A 25164-nucleotide genomic window follows, 5' to 3' on the forward strand; every position below is an offset into this window, starting at 1 on the left:
TATGCTTGATCTTTCTTCCAACCTTTCAAAGTTTTTAGAGCAGGTACTATTATGCCCATTTTCCAGATAATCAGGTTGCATATTAAGTCACCCAAGGCTCAACAACAGAACTCCAGTGCTTCTCTGTAGGGTAGTTTAACTACACCATTCCACTTTTATTCTCTTCTTTCTACTTTGTTAGCAAAGGTCTTTGCAGATTCCTAACATGCCAGGCATGGGGACTCCTTGAAAGAAGAAAGGAAATTTTCAGAGCTGTAATGGTGGGAAGCTTGTTCTAAGAGGAATCAATGTTTGATCGCCATCTACTGGCCAAGCATGGTGTTGGGAGCAAAAAAGGGATTGTGAGAATGAGCCAGGAAGTTCCAGAAAACAAACATTTTAGAACTGTGACCACCCTGCTGGGAAATGAGGGAGGGAGCAGCACTGACAGCAAATATGAGAAGCTTTCTTCCCCTGGGACTACACTACAGAGGAGATGGTTATCTTTTTTTCTTTTGTTTCTCTGTCAAGCCAAGTAATCTGCCAAACCAAAAGAGAACTGAGTAATGTCAAGAAAGTTAAAGTGGGAGAGTTGAGAGGTCATCTAAATGGGTTCAGGTCTCCAGGCCCAGGCATTTTACATTCAAGATTAAGCAGCAACTTCCAGACCTGGCCATGGACCTGTTCTAGGCGATCTTTGGGATAATTATGCATGATAGTTGTTTTCAGACATTTTGAAGGGCTAACAAGAACAGCTAGATTTATTTTGAGAGAGATTAGTATTAATGAAGTTCCAGGGGAGAGAATTTTTTTTTAATTGAAGTATATCATTCATACATGAGCATAATAAGTATATAATAAAAGTTGTGAACTTACGGGGAGAGGACTTTTGGTTTAACTTAAAGAATTTGTAGCAATTAGAACTCTCTGAAAGGGGTGAACTGCCTTGTAAAGGAAAAAGTTCCCTGCTATGGAATGAGTTAGAAGCAGAAGGTTGTCATAGAAAGGATGTTTGCAGAGGCCAGTCTGTGGATACCCAAGATGATACATTCATTCAGTCATTTACTGGGCTTGTCTCTCATTATTGACCATGTCTATAATTGTTTACATATTTGCCAAGGACTGTATATTTTTCATTTTAAACTTTTTCTTGTGACTTAACAATACTTAGGCATGGTGTAGATTCTTGTGTTTATTGAATGATTCATTGGAAAAGTATTGGGTTCATGGAAATCAAAACCATTCTAAAGAGGAAATGCATTTGTCACATCACAGTCAACCTCAGTGATGTTGGCAGAATCTCCCCTTGCCGCCTCTCTCATGGTTTTGTCATACGGTCATGGTAATATTAATGAAGAAAAATAATGGATCGCCCAAAATCAACTTTAAAATATATAATTTGGATAGACAGCATATTGGTCTTTGTAATGTTTGAAACCTATTAAAATATAATGAGGAGGGAAGCCGCTATGGCTCAATCAGTTGGGCTCCCATCTACCGTATGGGAGGTTCTGGGTTTGTGTCCCGGGGCCTCCTTGTGAAGGCAGGCTTGCCCGCACGCTGCGGAGAGCCGCCAGCCCACAAGTGCCACGGAGTGCGGCCCGGCCCACAAGCGCCATGGAGAGCCGACTCAGCAAGGTGACACAACAAAAATGGAGACAAGTAAAAACACAGAAGAGTATGCAGCAAATGGACACAGAACAAACAACAAGCAAGCTGCAAGAGGGGTGGGGGAATAAATGAAAATGAAAATACAGACTCAGAAAAACAGCGAATAGACACAGAGAGCAGACAGCAAGCAAGCTGCAAGGGGGGCTGGAAATAAAAATATATATACAATGAGGACACAGGATCAAATTAGAGAATCTGGGTTCTCCTTTCAGTTCTGTTTACTCATTTGGCTACTTAGGGTGCCTTGGATGTGGCTTCTCCAGACCTTCATTTCTTCATCTGAAAATGAGAGCTTAACCAGATTGCCTCTCCAGTCTCTTTTTGGCATTAATCTTTTGCAGTTCTAGGCCCCTGTGCTTTCTTTAGGTGCATCCCAGCCCTGGAAAGAGCAATGGGGTTGGAATTGGAAGGATTTCCTTCACGCCTCCAGCTTCACCATTGGTTGTTTGACTAGGAAAGGGCCCTTTGGCTACTATGCTGGATGGAGCACTACCAAAGCATCAGCCCGGGTGTGGCTCATGGAATATACGCAGGTTTCCTGGTTTTTCCCTCTGCCCTCATGATTCTGTTCCCTTTTTACGTCTCTGCTTTCCCCGTCTAACTCGGGCAGAATAGTGCGTCAGAGCATAGGCTTTGCAGGAAGACATTCCAGTTTGAACTGGACTCTCCCACCTATCATTTGTAGACATTGGAAGTTACTTACCTTTCCTGAGCCCCAAATTTCCTGATAAATAAGAGTGGTTTTAATATTTTTCATAGGGTTAAATAATCTCAGGATTCTATTTCACAGGATTAGTCAAGATAATGAAGATAAATGTATGTATTTCCAAAGAAGGTCACATCATCTCTGATCCCACATCCTCTTGCTACGTGACCAAGAGATGGAGTCTGTTTCCCTCCCCGGTGACCAGTTTTAACAACAGAGTGCGGTGGAAATGATGCTGTGTAACTTCCAAGGCTAGGCCTTAAGACATCTGCAAGGGAAACGGACTTTGGCCCAGTGGTTAGGGCGTCCGTCTACCACATGGGAGGTCCGCGGTTCAAGCCCCGGGCCTCCTTGACCCGTGTGAAGCTGGCCCATGCGCAGTGCTGATGCACGCAAGGAGTGCCCTGCCGCACAGGGGTGTCCCCCGCGTAGGGGAGCCCCACGCGCAAGGAGTGCGCCCATAAGGAGAGCCGCCCAGCGCGAAGGAGGGAGCAGCCTGCCGAGGAATGGCGCCGCCCACACTTCCCATGCCGCTGACGACAACAGAAGCGGACAAAGAAACAAGACAGCAAAAAGACAGAAAAAACAGACAACCGGGGGAGGGGAGGGGAATTAAATAAATAAATAAATAAATCTTTTAAAAAAAAAAAAAAAAGACATCTGCAAGACCACCTTCACCTCTTAGAATGCTCCTTTTGGAAACTGTCCTATGCCACGAGCATGCCCGAGCAACCACACGGAGAGACTCACCAACACCATCCCCAGCCGCCCAGTCTCAGGCCAGCGCCAACTGCAGCCGCCCGCGCCTCGGCGCACACGGGAAGCAGATGCCAGCCGATCCGCGGAATTCTGAAAAATGATCAATGATTGTTCTAATCCTGTGTCTTTTTTTTTTTTTAATTCAACAGTAAAGCACCATAATTAAGTGCTTAGCACAGTACCAGGCCTATAAGTACTGAAATGAGGTGTGAGGAGGGAGTGGAAATGGTGAACGAGTGTTGTGAAGAAGGCTGGAGGGTAGAGGAAGAACTGATAGGAGACTGGGGCAAGCGGTAGGAAAACTTTATTTATTTATTTTTAAAGATTTATTTTTTATTTATTTCTTTTCCCTTCCCCACCCCCAGTTGTCTGCTCTCTGTGTCCATTCACTGCGTGTTCTTCTGTGTCCACCTGTATTCTTGTCAGAGGCACCTGGATTCTCTGCCTCTTTTTGTTGCGTCATCTTGCTGCATCAGCTCTCCATGTGTGCGGCGCCACTCCTGGGCAGGCTGCACTTTTTTTGTGCTGGGTGGCTCTCCTTATGGGGTGCACTCCTTGCACATGGGGCTCCGCTACACAGGGGACACCCCTGCATGGCACGGCACTTTGCGCGCATCGGCACTGGGCCTGGACCAGCTCATCACATGGATCAGGAGATCCTGGGTTTGAACCTTGGACCTCCCATGTGGTAGGTGGAGGCCCCATCCGTTGGGCCAAAATCTGCTTCCCTGGAAAACTTTAAAAAGGTCATCTAGCCCAACAATTCACTGTGCAAAACTCCTGTCCTCCAGACATCTCCAGTGCTCTGCGACTTCTTTAAAAGATCATAGGGTGCCATTGTAGCTCAGTAGTTGAGTGCCTATTTTCCATATATGAGGTCTCAGGTTTGATTCTGGGCACCTCCTAAAAAACAAAAAGACCACAAGATGATGCTGGAAGTGTTTTGTTTTTTTTTTTTTTTTAAAGCAACTCCAATTATTATAAAGTTCTTCCTTGTATTGAATTTTTCTATCCTTCCCATTCATTAGGTCTTCTATCTCCTGGAGAGCTATGAGACAAATAGTTTTGAATGACAATACTTCACATATTTGAAAACTAAGATTAAAGGGAGTGGGTGTAGCTCAGTGGTTTGAGCGTCTCCTTCCTGTGTGTGAGGTCCTCCCAGTTTCAATCCAGGTTCAATTGATTTATTATTATAAATAAAGCTTTGTCCCTCATTCTCCGCATGTCTTAAGGAAAAATTCTCCAAGCTGTCTGAGATCAAATGGCATGGTGTTAGACCTCATGCTTTCACAGTTCCTCTTTTCTGGATGACCACTGCTTGTGAACACCCCTCTTAACATGTGGCATCCAGAATGGGCCCATCTTAAATGTCTGACCAATGCAGAAAGACTGACCTCATTAAGAATGATCTTAGGAAATGGTAATGCTATCTGAGGTTGGCTTCAAAATAATCCTGTGGGGAAAAGGGTCTCCAATCAAGATGGCTGAGTGAGGCACTTCAGGGCTCCATCCCGCCACAAAATCTTTGAACTGACACCCAAAACTGGCAGAAACATCTTTCTCAAAGCTCTAGAAATGTTAAAGGGTTGCAGAAACAGGGTGGGTGCTGAATCAAGAACAAGGCACTTTAAATCAGAAGGATCTCCTGGCACCCTCTACCCCTCACCCTCTCTGCACAGAGCCAGCCCTGCCCTCCTGGTGTGGATCCCTGGTCCTAGTTCCAGGGAGAGCAGAATAACCCTCATGGGAGCATGCAGAGACTTCTGGCCCAATCTGTCTGGTGGTGGCCTGTGGGACTTGCTGTCCCAGAACCTTCCCTGTGTGTAGAAGGTGGCTCACTGAACTCTCCTACAGCATACTCTGGGAAAGCAGGCAAGTTGTTCCACCCAGGGCAAGAGATTGCTGGCTGTAGGACATAGAGTACAGTGCCCAGAACTGTGAGGAAACTCTTTCCTAGGGAAGAGGTGGCATGTGGAACCTTGTAAAGGGATCATTTCTAGGGCTACATGCACATACCCAAGACTAGAGGCATGCACAGAAAGGATCAGGGCAGACCCCTAAGCTTTGGCCTAGATTTATTCTCTAAACTCATTGTATTGACAAATCCTGAAGGAGAGCACAGGTCAATCTGCACAGATTGGAAAAGGTATTTTCTTTATTTGCTCCTAGCATTCAAGGAAATGTTATCATAACACTAACTGAATAAAGGCTTAAGAAACAAAGGCTTCAGAATCTAAATTCCAACAAGATGGGAAGCAGAATTGGCCCAATGGATAGGGCATCCGTCTTCCATATGGGAAGTCCGCGTTCAAACCCCGGGCCTCCTTGACCCGTGTGGAGTTGGCCATGCGCAGTGCTGATGCGCGCAAGGAGTGCCGCGCCAAGCAGGGGTGCCCCCCACTTAGGGGTGCCAGTGACAACAACAGAAGTGGACAAAGAAGAACACGCAGCAAATGGAAACAGAGAACAGAGAATGGGGGGGGGGGGGGGAGGAGGGGGGAGAAGAGGAGAGAAATAAGTTAAAAAAATAAAATCTTTAAAAAAAATTCCAACAAGAATACATTAAAATATCAAAATGTCCAGGTTTCTACAAAAGGTTACAAAATAAAGAAACAGCAAGTGATAGCCCAGGCAAAGGAGAAGATTAAAGAATCAAAAACCATCAGTGAGGAGGATCAGACCTGGGACATTCCAGACAAAGGCTTTAAAAAAATTGGTCCTAAATATGCTCAAAGAGCTAAAGGAAAACAGGGACAAAGAACTAAGAGAAATCAGGAATACAATAAATGAACACAGATTATCAATAGAAAGATGGGAATTATGAAACCAAGCAGCACAGAAGGCCACAGTAACAAGTTAAAAATTCCTAGAGGGGCAGCTGACATGGCTCAGTGGTTGAGCACCAGCGTCCCACATGTGAAGTCCCAGGTTCAATCCTCATCCCTGGTACCTAAAAAAAAAAAAAAAAAAAGTCCTTAAAGGGGTTCAACAGCAGATTGGAGTTGGCAGAAGAATCTGTTAAAGATAGGACCATGAAATTAGTGTGAGAAGCAGGAAGAAGAAAGAATGAAGAAAATGCAGAGCCCGGGGAATCGGTAGGGCAGCATCGAGCATACCAATACATGCACTGTGGGAGTCCCAGAAGAAGAAAAAGGGGCAGAGAGAATATTCAAAGAAACAGCGGCTGAAAGGGCCCCAAACGTAATGAAAGACATGAATAAATACATCCAAAGCATGCAACAAACTCCAAACAAGATAAATCCAAATAGACCCACTTTTTGGGATATTATAATCAAACTGTCAAATGCCAAAGATAAATGTCAATTTCTCATTGAAAACCATGGAGGCAAGAAGATGGGATGGCATATTTAAAGTGCTGACAGAAAAAAAACTACCAACCAAGAATTATGTATCTGGCAAAACTTTCAAAAATGGGAGAGAGATTAAGACATCCCCAGGTAAACAAAAAAGACATCCCTAGCCCTACAAGAGATGCTTCAGAGAGTTCTGCAGGTTGAAGGAAAGGACAATGGACAATAGATCCAAGCCACATGAAGAAATGAAGATCTCAAGTGACAGTAACAATGTGGGTAAATACAAATGCCACTACTATTATATTTTTGTTTTGAAACTCCAATTTTTACCTTCTACAGGATCTAAAAAGCAAATGCATTATGTAATGAGAAATCTGGTTTGAGACTTGTAACATATAAACATGTAAATTGTAGGGGGAGTGAGTGTAGCTCGGTGGTTGAGCAGCTTCTCATGTACGAGGTCCCAGGTTCAATCTCTGGTTACCTCCTTAAAAAAAAACATGTAGGTTGTGACAAGAACTACTAAAGGTGGGAGAATGGAGGGATATAGGAATACAGTTTGTGTATACTATTGAAGTTAAGTTGGTATCAGAACAAATCAGATTGTTATAGATTTAGGATGTTAAATTTAAGCCCTGTAGTAACTACAAAGAAAATACAGAATATGCCAGCTCACAGAGACAAATTACAATCCAGGTTGCCAGGGACAGGGTGGGCAAGAAGTTTAACATCAAGTGAGTGTGAAGGGTCTGTTTGGGGATATGGTTAAGGTTTTTAGTCATGGAATGTGGCGAGGGTACCACAATATTGTGAACGTGAGTAATCCCATTGAATAGTATGCTTGGGCGTAGTTGAGATGGGATCATTTATATTGTGTATATGTTCCCACAACTTAAAAAAGAGCAAAATGAAAAAAAAAAAACAACCCCAAAAACCCAGAAATAAAAAAAGAGCAACTAAAGGGACCACAACAATTAAATGCAATACATGATTCTGAATGGAATCTAGCAAAGAGGAGAAAAGGTTATTGGGACATAGGAAAAAATTGGGATATAGTCTTGAAACTTTATCAATGTTAAATTTCTTGAACTTGATAACTGCACTTATGATGGTTAAATAAGCAAACATACATGGCAGTTCTTAGGAAACATACATGGTAGTATTAAGTGTTTAAGTAGCATGATGTATACACAACTTACACTCAAGTGTTCACAAGTGGATTGATAAATTGAAGACTAGAAAGAATAAGGCAAATGTGGCAAAATGTTAAAATTGACAGATCCCTCTTCCCCCCAGATCTGGGGGAAGAGGGAAGAGTATGTTTGAGATCTCTGGGTGGGATTTGTAACTGTCCTCTAAGTTTGGAAGAATTTCAGAAGACGTTAGAAAAATAGTTATCACCATCATTCCGTGGAGAGTGAGAAATGCGTGGGCAGTAAATGAAACAAGACTGACAATGTGATCACTGTGGAAGCTGGCCAGAGGGGACAAGGGGATTCATTATGTCATTCTACTTTTTGCATGTCTTTGAAAATATCTGTAATAAATATATATTTTAAATAATCCTGAAAAAATCAAGGAAAAATGATGTTAGGTTTCTATAAAATTAGGTGCTTTAGACGGAATTCCATGTGCGTGCATGTCGCCATTCTTCAATGTGTATGACTTTTGCGGGACCAGACAAAAGCAAGCTCATTGGAAGACGGGGAGGTGGGGGAGCTGTTGAGATGGAAAGCACCGAGGCTCTTCAGTCTGGAAACGTGCACCTGAGCAAGAGCAGCGCGGGGGGAAAAGGCAGAACAAGACGAAGTCCTGCAGTCTGGAGGGCAGCCTTAAGATTTCTGCCCACGGAATGTAGAACCCGCAAAAGCACCGTGAGCGGGGTTTCCAAGGGATAACTGAATCTCTGGCTCCAGGTCCACAAGGTAGACTGAGCTCTCAAAGATAAACAAACCCTCCCGTCGAGGCCACAAAGGAGACCGAGGCCGGGACGCCGAGCCCGGGTCGCTGCCAGGCCCAGGGCCAACTCCCGCCCGGGGCAGCGGGGGCCAGGTGCGAGAACCGCCGAAGCCTTCACCGGGTCCCACCTCCTCTGGTAAAAAGGGCCGGCGGGATTCCTACCCGAGTAATTCCCGGCAAAACTCAATCTTCCCGGTATGCCCGAGACACCAAAGCGCCAAGAAGACCTCCCGGATTCCTAGAGGGGCTGCGGCGCCCCCCACCGCCGGTCCTTCCCTCGGGAGGCGGGGCTGGTGACGCACTTCCGGCTGCGCGGGCCTCTGGGTTCGCGGTTCGAAACGCGAGCCTGCCGAGCCCTTGGGACTCACGGTGAGCTGGCTGGGCCCGCGTTTGCAGAGCTGGCGGGATGGGGCGCGTTGGTCAAAAAGATTAGGGGAGGAAGGTGCGGGCCTAGCGGGTGTAGCCTCCGGGAACCCCCACACCGGCCCCGGGAGGGTTATGGGAAGAAGCCCTCTCTTCCTCCCCAGCCCCAGCTGGTGGGGGCGCCGGCTCCCTGGGGACTCTTCCTTCTCCCAGGGGTTTACCAAATGAAACCTTGTCTCTTTCGCGTTCCAGAACCGTTTCCCTGTGCGCCATCTGAGCCCTCGCTCTCCACGGTAGTCCGCGCGCAATTCTTAATTGATGGGAACACGCTCGAAGGGTTGGGAATCTCCTGTGAGAAACGGAACCTCATTGGAAGTTCTGGGTAATGTGCGATCCGACGGGTGGGCGTGCGGGGGGAGGGGGATAGCCCTGTTGGGCTTTGTTCAAGTTAGACAACGTACGTGTAACAGGGATCTGCTCAAGTTTGGCCACACCTTTTTAGAGAACTGTTTATAAATAGATTGTCAGAAGGAAGGTGATCAGTTGGGTAAGATACCTGGAAAATCCATGTTAAATGAAGAACAGTTGAAAGAGCTGGATATAAACTGGAGAAGAAAATAAGTATTGAAAGGATACTATGGTGAATGTATTGCTCCATCTAGAATCAGTGCAAGCAGAAGGTAGAACGATGCAGTTGGCTTGGTTTAAAAATTAGATCTGTCCAACAGTGGAATTCTGTGCCTTAAGAATCATCAAATTCCTCTGCCTTGGAGTTTTCAGGTACAGACTGTTATGAAAGGGATTCTAGCATGAGTTGGCAAGGCCCATTAAATTGTTTAAATATATGATAATTTGATTTATGTGTACTTCACCTAATTTCAGAATGGATTTGGGATACTTTTATAATGGTATATAAACTTGAGGAAATTGGCATAAAGAAGAAAAAAGAAAAAAGAAAAAACCATAGGAGCAGAGCAAAGGCCTTATGCTTATGATAGGCTGTGAACTTTTGCTTGATGGACTTGAACATTCTAGATAGCTTTTAATATAGGGCAAATTCAACATGATCCCATGCAAAATTACTGACTTTTCTTGGGGAGGGGTGGAAGTCAAGACAGTGCATTATCAGATTTTTTTTAATCTTTGCTAAATCTGGTGGAAACATTTCATTGTAGCTTTAATTTGCATTTCTTTTATTTTAACTGAGGTGGAACGTCTTTTCTTAAGGATTAATTATTAAGCTGAGACTTGAAAGACAAATAGAAGCCTGCCACAAGTATTGGGCAATAATTGAGCATGGGGAATAAGAAAGGGGGTGATGAGGCTACATGGGGAGGCAGATGCCAGATTGAGAGTCACTTTATTTGCATTGCTATGGCATTATTAAAGGGTTTTGAACACCTGGGAGGTGTGAGCAAACTTGTATTTTAAACCTTCAGGTAGCCTTTGAGGCTGTTTCAATGGAATTACTAAAATGAGAAATGGCCTGTATGATTTCACAGGAAAAAGGGATATTGTCCTAACACTGCCAACTAGTTAAATTTTTGATAAAGTTTAAAAAATAGATTTTGTGTTATCTTTGAAACAGATTTTCTACAAACTTTTTTCATTAGTGTTCCAACAGTTGTTGGCAAAGAATCAGATATTAGCTATTACTTCACCTAGAGACAAGACAAGCACCTCTTTAAAAAGAATGGTAAAAGAAAAAGGCTTCATTGGTTTTTTCGTTTGTTTTAGGAGTTACCAGGGATTGAACTTTGAACATGCAAAGCAGGGGCTTAATCACTGAGCTACACCTGCTCTGCCATTGTTTTTCGTTTGTTTGTTTTTTGGGTGTTTTTGTTGTTGTTTTTGTTGTTCTTTTGTTTTTTTTTGTTCTGAGCTACTGGGGCCAGGGATTGAACCTGGGACCTTGTATGTGGGGAGCTGGCCCTCAGCTGCTGGAGCTACATCTGCTCCCCACCTTTGTATTTTTTAAGTGTCCTTTTAACTGCAAGAATGATCTGCCTCAATATCCTAAGTATTGTTGAAGTTGTGTTTTCCTTTAACCACCTTCCATAGTTGATCAAAGTTCACCAGAGCTACCTTTTCCCCTTGTGTTCTATATTTCTTTTAATTTAAATGTTTAATTTTAGAATGGTTTAGATACACAGAAAGATGCAAATAGCACCCTGAGTTCATGCATACTCGCACCCAGATTCCCTCATTGTTAACATCTTACTTCACTGTGGTGTTTGTCACAACTAATCAGTGTCAAGACATCACTATTAACTTAAAACAGTTTATCTGAATTTTACTAGTCTTTCTCTAATATCTTTTTTTTCTTTTTAGGAGGTACTGGGGATTGAACCCAGGACCTCATGTGGGAAGCAGGCGCTCAACCACTTGAGCTGCAACTCCTCCCTCCCTAATGTCCTTTTTCTGTCCTAGGATCCCATCTAGGAAACTATACCATATTACATTAGTCTTAATGTTCTCTGGTGTCCTCTGCTCTGCAACTCATTTCTCAGACTTCCGTTGTTTTTGATGGCACTGTTCGTTTTGAAGGACAGTTTGTAGACTGTCCCTCATTTGAAGTTTTTCTGGTATTTTTGTCATGGTTAGACTGGGGTTCTGAGTTTTGTGGCAGAATATCACAGAGGTGGAGTGCCTCTTTTCACACAGCAGGGGAGTTGTCAACATGCCTGATCACAGATGATGTTCACCTTGATCACTGGTTGAGGGAGTGTTTGCCAGTTTCTTTGCTGGAAAGTGACTTTCCTTCTATCCCTTTCTATATTCTACTCTGTAAGCAAGCCACTGTGTGCAGCCCACACTCAAGGAGTGGGGGATGTCTACATAAATTGGAATTCTTCTGTGCGGGAAATTTGTCTTTTTTCCTCCCTTTATTTATTCAGTCGATTTTTTTTTTTTTAAAGATTTCTTTTTTTATTTATTTAATTCCCCTCCCCCGGTTGTCTGTTTTCTGTGGCTTTTTGCTGCGTCTTGTTTCTTTGTCCGCTTCTGTTGTCGTCAGCGGCACGGGAAGTGTGGGCGGCGCCATTCCTCGGCAGGCTGCTCCCTCCTTCGCGCTGGGCGGCTCTCCTTATGGGTGCACTCCTTGCGCGTGGGGCTCCCCTACGCGGGGGACACCCCTGTGTAGCAGGGCACTCCTTGCGCGCATCAGCACTGCGCACGGGCCAGCTCCACACGGGTCAAGGAGGCCCGGGGCTTGAACCGCGGACCTCCCATGTGGTAGACGGACGCCCTAACCACTGGGCCAAAGTCCGTTTCCCTATTCAGTCGATTTTTATATCAGCTTGGACTCCTGGATGTTTATTTTTTTACTCTGGGCTATAATCCAGGACTACCTTCTTCATTTTGTTGCTCACAGTGTTTCAGCTGTGGCCACTGGGTGAGTTTTTAGTTTGGCCTCTGTGTCCCTTTGACTGTACCCATCATTTTGGTTTTGGGGGTACTTTCTTACTTTTTGGCTGTACAAGATGTTCCAGGATCATTTTGTGTATTTCTTGTCCCTGGAATCAGCCATCACTACTTCCTGGCTCCTTTTATTAGTATTTTGAAACCAAGATCTGAGTGCTAGGTGTGCTCATTGATTGCTGCTGGGAGGTTGTTGCTTCTAGGCTCTCTCAGCTAGGAAATATATGTGACATATGTGTAACCCGTGTATATACACATATATAATTATTTCCGTACCCATTTTTGTTTATATTAAACTAAATGTGAGTCCAAATTACCATATTTTTAAAGTTTAAATTTTTTGTTATTTTTTTAAGGAGGTACTGGGGATTGAACCCAGGGCCTCATACATGGGAAGCAGACACTCAACCAGTGAGCTATACTCACTCCCCTTAATGTTATTTCTTAAGCCTAATTTCAGTTTTTACTACTTAAGAATAGCCCTAAAGAACCATGTATCGTATTTATTCTTTTCACAAATATCTGACTGCCTACAAAGTGCCAGGCATATCCTAGACATTTAGAATATAGTAGTGAACAAGACAAATGAGAGTCCCTGCCCTTTAAAACTCTACAGTTTGATATTCAAGGAAAGAGGGAAAGTTAAAAAAAAAAAGTAAAATGGCTGGTATTTGGACAGTGGCAAGTGATCTGGAGGAAAAGTAGAGATGGGGGATAAGGAATTCTGGGGCAAGGGAGGGCAGTTGTCCATTAAAACAAGATGGTCAGAGGTACTTCGCCTAGAAGGCAACCCTTGAGTAAAGACCTGGAGGAGGTGAGGGAATGAGCCATGAATAGTCTGGAGGCAGAGCATGAGGCAGAGAGGTCAACAAGTACAAAGGCTCTGAGGGAGAAGCATGTCTGGCCCCTTCTGGAAACAGTGGGTGGAGCAGCGTGGAACAAAAGGGAGGGAAGGACAAGAAGAGGTCAGAGGGTTGAGGCTCGGAGGCTGAGGTGCTGGGAGGACTGGCTGGCCATCATGATGACTAGCTTTTACTCCAAGAGAGACAGAAATCCTGGAAAGGTTGTGAACAGAGGAATGGTATGATCTGACTCATGTTTTAACAGGATCACCTTCCTGCTGTGTTGCAAATACACCGAGAGGGGGAGGAGTGGGAGCAATTAGGAGGCCCAGTCCTTCAGGCAAGAGATGATGGACTGGGACAGAGATAATAAAAAGTGGTTGAACTCTAGATATATTTTGAACATAGAGCATACAGGACTTTGTTTATAGATTGGATGTAGAATGTGAAAGAGGTATCAAGGATGACACCAAGTTTTTTGGTCTGAGTAAATGGAATGGTGAAGTTGCCCATAACTAAAATGAACAGCTTGGGTAGTGAAGATGGGAAGTTTGGTTTTGCACATGAAGCTCAAGATGCCTGTTGGACAACCAGGTGGCATTATCAGTGTATGAGTCTGGAGTTCAGAAGAGAGATCCGGGCTGGAGACACAGATCAAGCAGTTGTGAGTATATAGATAGTAATTAAAGCCATGAGATAGGATTAAATCACCAAGGAGTGTGAGTGCAGCGAGGAAAGAGTAGTCCAAATGCCCAACTCCCTACTCATTTGTAATCTTACTGTGGCATGGGTTTGAGTGGTGTGCACAGCAAAACTGGTCTGCTAGAATAAATCACGTAGCTAGAGAGCTGGTCCGGCCAACTGCTCAGCAGCAACATCCTAGGGAAACTTTTTTATCCTTTAATTGCACATGTACATATTTTACAGTATGGGGTATAGTGGCATTTGTGAATATGGATTCACCAAATTCTCGGGCCGTATCCCACATGAATGTTATATTTGATACTCCCTTTAATGCCACTGTGTGCCACATAACTCCTAGTGTTTGCTGAGTTCCTCTTGCTGAATTTAACAGACTGGATCACAGAAATTGGAGCAGCCCGAACAAGTAGAATTCTCAGATGTCTTTACTTGGGTGTGCTCTCTGGATAGTATGAGATTTTGAAACCTATTATGTAAGGCTATCCCTTGTTTCCCAATCTTACTTGACCACACAATCCTTTTATTCAGGTTATTGATTTTAGTTCATTAGAACACATTTTAGGAAATACTTTTGTTTGCATTTGTCTTTCTATGCTGAACAATTCCCCTGCTTTATCTCCCTTGCACTTTCCCTTTTCATGCTTCGGGTTGCTTATAATTTTAATGCCAACCATATTTAATTAATGTGAACTTTCTATACATAATATTAGTAGTCAAATCTAACATGTTTCTCAAAAGACTGTTTGCTTATGGTCCCTTTTAAAATACTATGATTTTCTGGTTTCTAAAGTAATACTTATTCAGGAAAATCTAAAAAAGAATGAAGAGAATAAAAATCACCCATAATTCCATAATCCAGAAATAACACTGTAAATGTTCAGAGTTTTTCCTTTATTATATATGTACTATGTGTATATGTTTGTATGTGTACATAAACATCATATATGTAGTTGAATATTTCAAATGCTGTCAAACCAGATCCTTAGAGATCAACATGTGTGTTAAGAAATTAGCATGTTTAAGTTTTTAAATGCCCTAGATTTAGATTATCTGCAACTTCTTATCTTTTTTTAAAAACATTTATTTTTTAATTAATTAATTAATTTTTTTTGCAGTACCAGGGACTGGGAATTGAACCTGGGATCTTGTATGTGGGAGGCTGGCACTTGACCACTGAGCCACATCGGCTTCCCTGAGTTGGTTTTTTTTTTGTTTTTTTTTCCCATTTGTTTTGCTTGTTTATTTTTGTTTTTTTTCAGGAGGCACTGGGAACCAAACCTGGGACCTCCCATGTGGAAGGCAGGAGCTCAGCTGCATGAGCCACATCCACTCCCCCTTCTTTCTTATCTTGAGCTTTTTTAAGTCATGTACAGATCCTCTCACTTCACCATATTTATCAATGTAATTTCATGTGACAGATTACTCATTTAGATTTTTATCTTTTTGGTTCTTCATTGAGACTACTGGTTTTTTCTGCTCTAGATTATCCAAATCCAGGATGGGAATGCCTATATGGCAAGAAAGATGCTGCTTAAAATTTAAAAACATGCTCAGGAAGCCCATTCACTAGTGCTTAAGATTCAATGATTTGTGTTTTCTTTCAAAATATATTTAATGAGTGCCAGTAATGATGCACTGACCCTTTTTTTCTGTTTACACATTTCTTCCATTCCCCACCCCCTGACTAACTTGAAAGCTCCAAGAGTTGGGGGTCATGTTGTCATTTTCTTCTGCTGCCCCAGCACTGAGCCTTGGCAGGTGTCCAGTAAATGTGGATGAATGAATAGATTTTACTTTCTTGGCAGTATGAAGAAAATAGAAGCAATTGTATTTACCCCAGATATTATAGGTATTCTAATGTATCAAATGACTGATTCAGAATATTTAAAATAAATGCTTTTAAAAGACATTTTTGTTTGTATCATCTATTATGACTTAGTTTTTCCCTCAATTTCTTCTCAGTGTTGCATGTCTTATCAAAATAAATATCTCAGTAAGAATATATGCTACTCTGAGTCCAATCTCTATCATTCCATTTGCCTTTCTGTGAAAGCTAAAGGTAAAGGGCATTTAAAAACTTGCATATGCCATATTTAAAGTGGGTCAAGTGAAACTCAAAATTATGTTACTTATAGTGAGTTATATGCAGTTAAATATAATAGTAAACTCTTAACCTTCTAGCATCACACACAGTCATAGTGATCAGCCCAGTCATTTGGTTAAATTTTATGTTCAAGCTAAAATTCTCAGGTTCAGACTGCATTCGGCCTGTGGATGACAGCATTTTGAAATCTCAGGAAGGAGAGTATCTACAGTTATAAGATTCTAAAACAGTTTTCAGAGCAAAATAAAAGTAAGATATTCTGAGCTAACTCCAGAAAGATTTTGAACAATAGTAATTTTTATATGGTAATTTTATTCTGGCTATAATTTCCACAATTTCTTATGCCAAAGATGTGGCCATAAAGACCAGAAAAACATAATTTTTCTCATTGGTAATTTTATGGAAACCATATTTTCTTAGGTTTAAGGTGTGGCCTTAAAGAACCAGAAATCCCAAGGAACCAATATTCCTGCTCCACAGAGCTCCATCTTTAGTGAGGCTGTTTCCTGAGTCTGTGAGATGACCAAGGTCCTGGGCATGGCCACAGGTCTGGGCCCTCGGCCTCCCCTGGAGCAGGTGGGGCCCTTGATTGTGAAAGTCGAGGAGGAGGAGAAGCACCATCCTGGCCTGGAGATATTCCGCCAGCGCTTTAGGCAGTTTGGGTACCATGACACACCTGGACCCCGGGAGGCACTCAGTCAACTCCGTGTGCTCTGCTGCGAGTGGCTGAGACCTGAACTGCACACCAAGGAGCAGATCCTGGAGCTGCTGGTGCTGGAGCAGTTCCTGACCATCCTGCCCAAGGAGCTTCTGGCATGGGTGCAGGAGCACTGCCCACAGAGCGCTGAAGAGGCTGTCACACTCCTGGAAGATCTGGAGCGAGAACTGGATGAACCAGGACAGCAGGTGGGAAGGAGCAGATCTTTTAATTCTAAGAAACTGGGAGCCTAGAATTCAAGCAGAAAAAAGGGTTTGTCTATACAGTAAGGAGAGCTGAATGGAAGTTCCTACTTGGTTAGGCCTTGTTTCCTCTTACTTTTCTTCTACTAGCCTAAACTAACCTTTAGCCTTGGGAACTGAATGGGATGGATGCTTTTCGTTCCTTTTTCCTAGAGGTTCTACCTAGCTCTCCTGAGATTTTTTGTTCTAGTTCTTAAAGTGAGTTGTGCACAAACCCAGCCATTCCTAATTGTCTCTAGGTCTCAACTCCAGATGAACAGAAGCACCTGTGGAAGGAGACGTCCTCTTCAGAGATGGCGGAGGAATCCCTGAGCAGCATGCAGCCCCAGCCTGTGGGGACCAGGAACAGATACGAATCATGGGAGCCCTTGCACATCCAGGAGACTGGCGAGAGGCAGGATTTAACCCAAGATCTGAGAATGATTCAAGGTAGGGGCCATCTGTCAGGCCAACCTCTTGGTGCCCCCGGCCTATGTAGTTGACAAAGAATATTTCCCTTTTGCTGGTTAGGTGAAAGTGGTCCCCTCTCCTTTGGGTACGTCAGCTTAGTTGGGGTCTGAGCATGGAAAACTCTTAAAGGGGCAATTGATGGGACATTTTTCAGAGGTATGGCCAGTTATATGAACCAATAAGGGATGATACTACACCCAGACACGGTGAAAATGTTACTGCCCAGAAACTTAAAGGGGCAGGAGGAGGCCTTTAGCAGAACCAGGCAAGAGCTGTAGCCACTAGGTAGGAGCAAGGGCTTGGGCTCTGCAGTTGGTGGGTGGAGCAGAGGGAATAAATACCCATCTTCACATTCCTCCAGCCGCCAGATCTTCTACTGGCCTTTCCCGTTGGCAGACTCAACTGGAAGCCCGAGGGCAAGATAAATGAGGCCCTGCAGCCCTCGGGATCAGCTTTGCGCGGTGTAAAGAGGTCAGAAAATGGATCTGGAAGGGCACATGGAGAATAATCAGACAACATCCTTTCTGAAACTATGGAAGGAGGAGAGCATTTTTCCACTAAAGTCGAGTATGTTAGGGTAATTGTACTACTCCGCAGCTTGAATCTCTATAAATCTTAGTCTACAGAACAATCTGAGAAGCCATAAGTGGTTATCTCCTTTGTTATTTTGTACTTGTGGTTTCAATTTTATACCTCCATTTACCTGAAGGTAATTTATAAATAATTTCTAAATAAATTCTTGAGGAAAAGTTAATGTTGAGTTAATGTTTGTGAAAAGAGTACATTATTCCAAATCCTAATAGTTTCAAACCAGAACTTTGCTTATGTGTCAGTGAAGTAGGCCATTGTTCTCTGTATGGATAGAATCCATGACCCTCAAAATCTCTCCGCCTGTAATGCTAGTATGTCCTAAACATGAAAAATTCCATCTTTGAAACACAGTTTTGAGCTCTGTTTAAAAATCACATACTTCTGAGAGAGAGAAAAAATTACTCTGTGAGCTAAATTCTTAACTTTTTGTGGTGGTCAATACCAGTCTCCCTCTCCAGGCAGTTGTCTCCTGGGAGTTGCCAGAGTATTTAAGGTAAAGCTAGTGAGGGGTGTACCTCGTAGGCTTTAGTTTCCACGTCCCTTGGCAGAGCCCCTTGGCAGTACTACATAGCGGGCAGCGCGGAGAGGAAGGAAGGGTTATCAGAGCAGGAACAGGGGATTGGGTTTTAGTAGCCAGGCTGGGACAAGATAGGAGGTTCTTGGGCAGGACCCTCAAAAGGTTCTGTGCTCAGTGTAAAAAGATGTACCAGTAAAAACACAATGAACCCAGTAGCAAAGGGACACAATAAGGAAATTTGTCTATCTACCTGGGTTCTGAGTAGAAATAGGAGCAATCCCTGAGACATTGATACCCTGTACCTTTACCTTGGTATGGTTTAGGATCTTACATTACCCACATGGTCCAGGAACCTCTGGGCCAATAATATAACACATGGACTTTAGCCCTGGGCACCTAATAGAAACAAGTGCAAAATCATGGGCAGAATATTCCAGTGAATTACGTAGGCCATACAGGAATCACTTACTTTTTGGGTGGGTTTGGGATAGATTGGGAGCCTTTCTAGAGAATAAAAATTATCAAATATCCTAAAGATTTCTTGCCCTCCCACAGATGATAAAGCACTGAGGCGATAAGGGCAATGAGGAAAATCCCCACAGATTTGACCTGCTGGTCCATACCCAGAATTCCTAGACATGGAATAGGATGAACTCACTGACATCCTGATTGCTGGCTCAAGAACTCGACCCTCTCTGTACCAGTTTCATAGTCCCCAGGCCCCCTCTGGTCGCCGTTACCTACCTGGTTCCTCCCAGGCTTTTCATCAAGAGATGCTGCATCACCAGCCCCCATGGTTCATACTGACTCCTTCCTGCCCACCTTAATCATGAAGCTGAATTAAAGGGGTTGTATTATCTGCACCCTCAGTCCTTCACTGCTCTTTTAGAGGATATGGGGGGCTTGAACTCTAGTGCTATACTGTGGGGCAGGGGCCTCTTCACAGCTTGACTGGAGCTAGGCCTCTCTAGACGTGAAGGTCCCTCTTTCTAGGGCCACCTGCCAGGGCTTCTGACTCTGAATTACTGATGTCATGATTTTATGTGTCAATTCCTGGGAATCCCCTGCCCCTGGGGTAGGAGCAGGACTGGACCCCAAGCCCCTTCCTCTTTCATGGAAGGATGAGTAATCTGGCTTCTCCCAGGGCCTCTTGTGAATATTCTATTTAAGGTTCTCAGGAAACATTGTTTGGTGAAAGAAGCCCCTTCCTGGATACTTTTTGCCATGGCTAGAGTAGTTTGCTCTCCTGGACCTAGCTCAGGGGCTAGAATTTTGAAATATTTTCTAATAGAGGACTTTTTTTCACCTCTGCTTCTGCAAAAAATAAATTAAAAAATAATAAATAAATAATCAAATACCCAAGAAGATAGTCCACCATAAGCTATGGGCAGAAGACACAACAAAGGGATAATAAAAGCCGAAATAGTCTGCAATAATAGAACATCACTGTAAAGATTTATAAAATGGTTTAAAATAATTTAAGACATTAAATAAATAATTAAGATCTTAAGAATAAGAAAACAACAAAAAGAACAGGCAGATTTGATAAAGACATAATAGAGCTTCTGATTAACTATGGTAAAGAATTGTGAGTTGCTCTCTGCACAGTGACATCCATCCCCTACTCTTGTGGTAAGCCACTTTGGGATCCTATCCAGTCCTTGACTAGCTTATAGGTGACAGAAAGGGACATAGAAATCCTCTTTCTCCGTGAACAGGAGTGGGCCCAGCCAGTCACTGATCATAGCTTTTGGTTAGTGATTTTGGAACCCTGGGTCTTAGCTTTGAGCCATTATTTCAACCCCGCCTCACACAGGCAGAAGCAGAGGATATTAAAAAATGCAGGGCTTCCTCAGGGCTGTGGGGGAAAGTTAGCTGAAGGGTACATTTGCTGGGCAGGCCAGGAAAGCACAGCATTGGAGAACCATCACAGAGGCTTTTGGCATCCAAGATACCATTACCAGGGTACCTTGGAGCCAGTTAATGCCCTCTTTGTGGGTCCCTGGCCCTGTTTTGGCTGAGAAATACTAACTTGGGAAGGTCTTCTCTGGAATGAACCTCTTCCCAGAATTTACCCCCCGGGCAAAAGCAGTTAGAGGCAATGAAAGGAGTATAAAAAAACTATAGCGGCAAAACACAATCAGAACAAATCACGATTCCCGGCAAAGGAAAGAAAAAAAAGGAAGAGTTTTCCTGGAAGTAAAACAGTTACACAAAAAGTGCAATTTGAAATGAGTACCACACATTCAGGACAAGAATCAGATAAAGAAGAGCTGAAAAAATCTGATCAAACAGAGGCTATTCTAAAGGTCTAGAATGAGGTAGACTAAGCATTAAAGACGTTCAAATCTAAATTAATTAAAAAAGGTTAAGGAAAATATGACTAAAGAGATACAGGATATTAACATAAAGCATAAAGAAGAACTTGAAAGTATAAAAAGAAACAAATTAGGAAAAAAGTCACAATAGTAGAGATTAAAAATACACTAGATGCATACAACAGTAGATCTGAATGGGCAGAAGAAAGAATCTGAACTAAAAGACAGGAAAATTGCAGTCTTAGAGAGAAATGATAGTGAAAAGAATGGAAAAAAATGATCAGGGTCTTGGATTTGAATGGCAGCACAGAATACATAAACATACACACCATGAATGTGGCAGAAGAAGAAAAGGGAAAGGGCAGGAAGATTATTTGAGGAAATAATGGCTGAAAAAATCCCAACTCTTATGAAAGACATATGTATGTCTGTCCTAGAAGCACAACATACTCCAAACAGAATAAATCATAATAGATCTACTCTGAGACACTAATCAGAATATCAACAGCCAAAGATAAAGAGAGCATTCTGAAAGCAGCTAGAGAAAAGCAACTTCTCTTATACAGGGGATCTGCAACAAGACCTAAGTGCCAGTTTCTCAGCAGAAAACATGGAGGCAATAAGGAAGTGATATGATCGATTTAAGGTACTAAAGGTAAAATTGCCAGCCAAAAATTCTTTATCTGATAAAATTTTCCTTAAAAAAATGAGAGTTTAAAATATTCACAGATAAATAGAACTGAGAGAATTTGCATCAACAAGAGACCTGCCCTATAAGAAATACTAATGGGAGTTTTGCAGGCTGAAAGGGAATGACAGGAGACAGTAGCTTGGAATAGTTTGAAGAAATGAAGATGATCAGTAAGGGTGAAAAGAAAGACAAAAAAAAAATCTGTAAAAACCAGAAGGATAAACTTACTGAAGTACATACTGCCTTTACAGTAATAACATTGAATGTTTTCTTTTTTTTTAAGATTTATTTTATTTATTTCTCTCCTCTTCCCCGCCCCCCAGTTGTCTGTTGTCTGTGTCCATTTGCTGCGTGTTCTTCTTTTTGTCCACCTCTGTTTTTGTCAGCGGCATGAGAATCTGTTTCTTTTGTTGTTGTTGTTGCATCATCTTGATGCGTCAGCTCTCTGTGCAGTGCCATTCTTGGGCAGGCTGCACTTTCTTTCGCACTGGGTGGCTCTCCTTATGGGGTGCACTCCTTGCGCATGGGGCTCCTCTACGTGGGGGACACCCCTGCATGGCACTCGTTGCGCGCATCAGCACTGTGCGTGGGCCAGCTCACCACATGGGTCAAGGAGTCCCGGGGTTTGAACTGCAGACCTCCAATGTGGTAGACGGACGCCCTATCCACTGGGCCAAGTCAACTTCCAACATTGAATGTTAATGGGTTAAATTTCCCACTCAAAAGAAACAGACTGGCAGAGTGGATTTTAAAAAAGCGTGCTCCAACTCAGCGTGTAGATGTGATGCATTCCCCCCAGCGTGGGACACAACACCCGGGGATGAGCCTCCCTGGCACCGAGATCACTACCACATACCAGCTGAAGAAGCAACTAGAAAATGACCTTGAATTAAAGATTCAATGCGGAACAGCAGAATATACCTGTCTACATATAATAACATGACTTCGGGAAGCGGTTTGACCTAATGTAAGGGGGAAATGGAAAGGAGAAATGAGATTATAAGGCTGTGAGTCTCTAAAAAAGAGTCTGGAGGTTGTCGGAAGGAATACCCCTATGTACAACTGAACAGAGTCTAAGAGACAGATAAGGTAGATACAACCCCAGGTATTGGTTCTTTTGAGGGATAAAGAGACCCACGGGTTCTATGGTCGTGGCAGAAGGGGTTCACTGCCATGACAGATGGCCCTTCTTTGGAGCTGGTGTTTCTGCGTGATGGAATTGGACTCAGACGGGATCTCTTTTCACAAGACTTGCATGCTACTTTATTGGAATTGTAGTTGGTGCTGGGTTTAAGATATATGTAGGGGATTTGAATCTCTGGACTGATAATATGACACCCAGGCCCAGAGCCTCAACAGACTTCAGCTCCTACACTTTGATTTATTGGACTTACTCCACTCAGTTAACATGGAGTTGAAGAAGGTCAACCACCACAACATGGAGCCTAGAGTGTCTACAACTAGAAGCGGGAGGAGTGCATCCAGTACCTATGTGCAATCTAAGCCCTCACTTGACATAGGTGTGCAATGGACACAACCAATCCAATGTCCACAGAGAAAATGTGGAATGGGTGTGGGAACGGTAGCCATGGGGGCTGCTGTGTGTGGGGAACGGGAGGAAGAGATGAGATGTGGAGGCGTTTTCGGGACATGGAGTTGTCCTGGATAGTGCTTCACGGACAATTATGGGACACTGTAGATCCCCCCAGGGCCCACTGGATGGAACGTGAGAGAGTCTGGGCTATGATGTGGACCATTGACTATGGGGTGCAGTGATGCTCAGAGATGAACTTACCAGGTGCAATGGATGTGTCATGATGATGGGAGAGAGTGTTGCTGTGGGGGGAGTGGGGGGAGTGGGGGGCGGGGGCGGTGGGGTTGAATGGGACCTCATATTTTTTTTTAATGTAATTTAAAAAATAAATAAATATAATTTAAAAAAAAAAGCGTGCTCCAACTATATGCTTTTTACAAGAAACTCACCATAGACTTGAAGACACAAAAAGGTTGACAGTGAAAGGTCGAAAAAATATATGTATCCCATGGAAATAGTAACCAAAAAAGAGTTGGGTAGGGGAGGAGCAGGTGTAGCTCAGCTCAGTGGTTGAGCGCCTGCTGTGCATGTATGAGGTCCTGGTATCTTCTAAAAGAAAAAAATGAGCTGGGGGAGTTATGCTAATATCAAAATAGAATTTAGCCACAAAATTGTTACAAGAGACAGGGACACTATGTATTAACAAAAAGGGCAGTCCACCAAGAAGTAACAATCATAAATATTTATTCATCTAACCATGGTGCCCAAAAATACATGAGACAAACACTGATAAAACTGAAGGAAAAAATAGGCATTGCTACAATTATAGAGACTTCACTACACCACTCCCATCAATAGGTGGAACATCTAGACAGGATCAATAAGGAATCAACTTGAATAATATGGTAAATGAACTAAACCTATCAGACATATATAGAACACTGTACTCGAAAACTGCAAGATGTACATTCTCTAGTGGACATGGATCATTCTCCAGTATAGACCACATGTGGGTCACAGAACAAGTCTCAATAAATTTAAAAAGGTTAAAATTATACAAAGCACTTTCTCTGGCCATAATGGAATGAAGCTGGTAATCAGTAGCAGGCAGAGAACTGGAAAATGCACACAAATATGGAAGTTAAACAGCACACTCTTAATCAGTGGATCAAAGAAAAAATTGCAGGGGAAATCAGTAATTCCTAAAACATACAAACAACCTACATGGACTCTAGAAGAAATAAAAGACCTCAGAAGACACAATTACCAGTGAAGGAATTGAATCAGTCATCAAACACTTCCCAACAGGGAAGTGGTTGTGACTCAACTGATAGAGCATACGCCTACTATATGGAGGGTCCAGGGTTTGATAACCAGGGCCTCCTGACCCATATGGTGAGCTGGCCCATGCGCAGTGCTGCCATGCACAAGGAGTGCTGTGCTACACAGGAGTGTCCCTCACATAGGGGTGCCACACGCACAAGAAGTGCACCTTGCAAGGAGAACCGCCCCATGTGAAAAAAGCACAGCCCACCCAGGAGTGGCGCCGCGCACACACAGAGCTGATACAGCAAGAAGATGGAACAACAACAAAACGACACAGTTTCCTGGTGCCACATGACAAGAATGCAAGCAGACATAGAAGAACACACAGTGAATGGCCACAGAGACCAGACAATGGGAGGGAAGGGGAGATAAATAAATAAAAGTTTAAAAAATAAAAAACCTCCCAAAAAAGATAGCCCAGGACCAGATGGCTTCACTGGGGAATCATACCAGTCATTCCAAGAATTAATACCAATCATACTCGAACTCTTCAAAGAGGAGGGAACACTACCTCACTCGCTCTGAGATGAACATCACCCTAATACCAAAGCCAGATAAAGATACTACAAGAAAAAATTACAGACCACTTTCTCTTATGAATAAAAATATAAAAATCCTCAACAAAATACTTGTAAATCAAGTCCATTAACAAAATTATACACAATGGTCAAATGGGTTTTATCCCAGGTATGTAAGGGTGGTTCAACACAAGAAAATCAATTAATGCAATATGTCACATTAACACAACAAAGGGGGGAAACCACGTAATCAGCTCTACTGATGCAGAAAAGGCATTTGACAAAATACCAAATCCTTTCTTAATACAAACATTTCAAAAAATAGGAACAGAAGGAAACTTCCTGAACATGGTAAAAGGCATATATGAAAAACCCACAGCTAACATATTAATGGTAAAAGATTGATGTTTTCCCTGTAAGATCTGGAACAAGTTAGG

The 25164-nt window shown here is 42.9% G+C and overlaps 1 protein-coding gene and 1 long non-coding RNA gene across 6 annotated transcripts in view; one reads left to right on the forward strand and one right to left on the reverse strand.

Annotated features, from left to right (window-relative positions):
- Positions 1–3402: 3402 nt before the first annotated feature.
- On the reverse strand, positions 3403–8685 carry LOC139436135 (uncharacterized). Its single transcript, XR_009182922.2, has 2 exons — positions 8554–8685; positions 3403–4018 (listed from the first exon to the last, which is right to left on the reverse strand). It is a non-coding gene; the product is annotated as an uncharacterized lncRNA (long non-coding RNA).
- Positions 8686–8764: 79 nt separating this feature from the next.
- The window catches only part of ZSCAN21 (zinc finger and SCAN domain containing 21), a 37513-nt gene continuing 21113 nt past the window's right edge, over positions 8765–25164 (forward strand). For 2 of the 5 annotated variants that reach the window (XM_058285840.2, XM_012525099.4), the window contains exons 1-3: positions 9011–9136; positions 16243–16728; positions 17022–17211. In XM_058285840.2, the coding sequence (XP_058141823.1) occupies positions 16342–16728; positions 17022–17211 (577 nt within the window). In that variant the 5' untranslated portion in view covers positions 9011–9136; positions 16243–16341. Of the gene's footprint in view, positions 8834–9006; positions 9137–16242; positions 16729–17021; positions 17212–17593; positions 17987–18895; positions 19204–25164 lie in introns of those variants that run through there. The other 3 variants (XM_012525095.3, XM_071211149.1, XM_004458365.5) reach the window with 3 other exon arrangements.

Source organism: Dasypus novemcinctus, chromosome 23 (genome assembly GCF_030445035.2).
Source record: "Dasypus novemcinctus isolate mDasNov1 chromosome 23, mDasNov1.1.hap2, whole genome shotgun sequence".
NCBI classification, from domain to species: domain Eukaryota; kingdom Metazoa; phylum Chordata; class Mammalia; order Cingulata; family Dasypodidae; genus Dasypus; species Dasypus novemcinctus.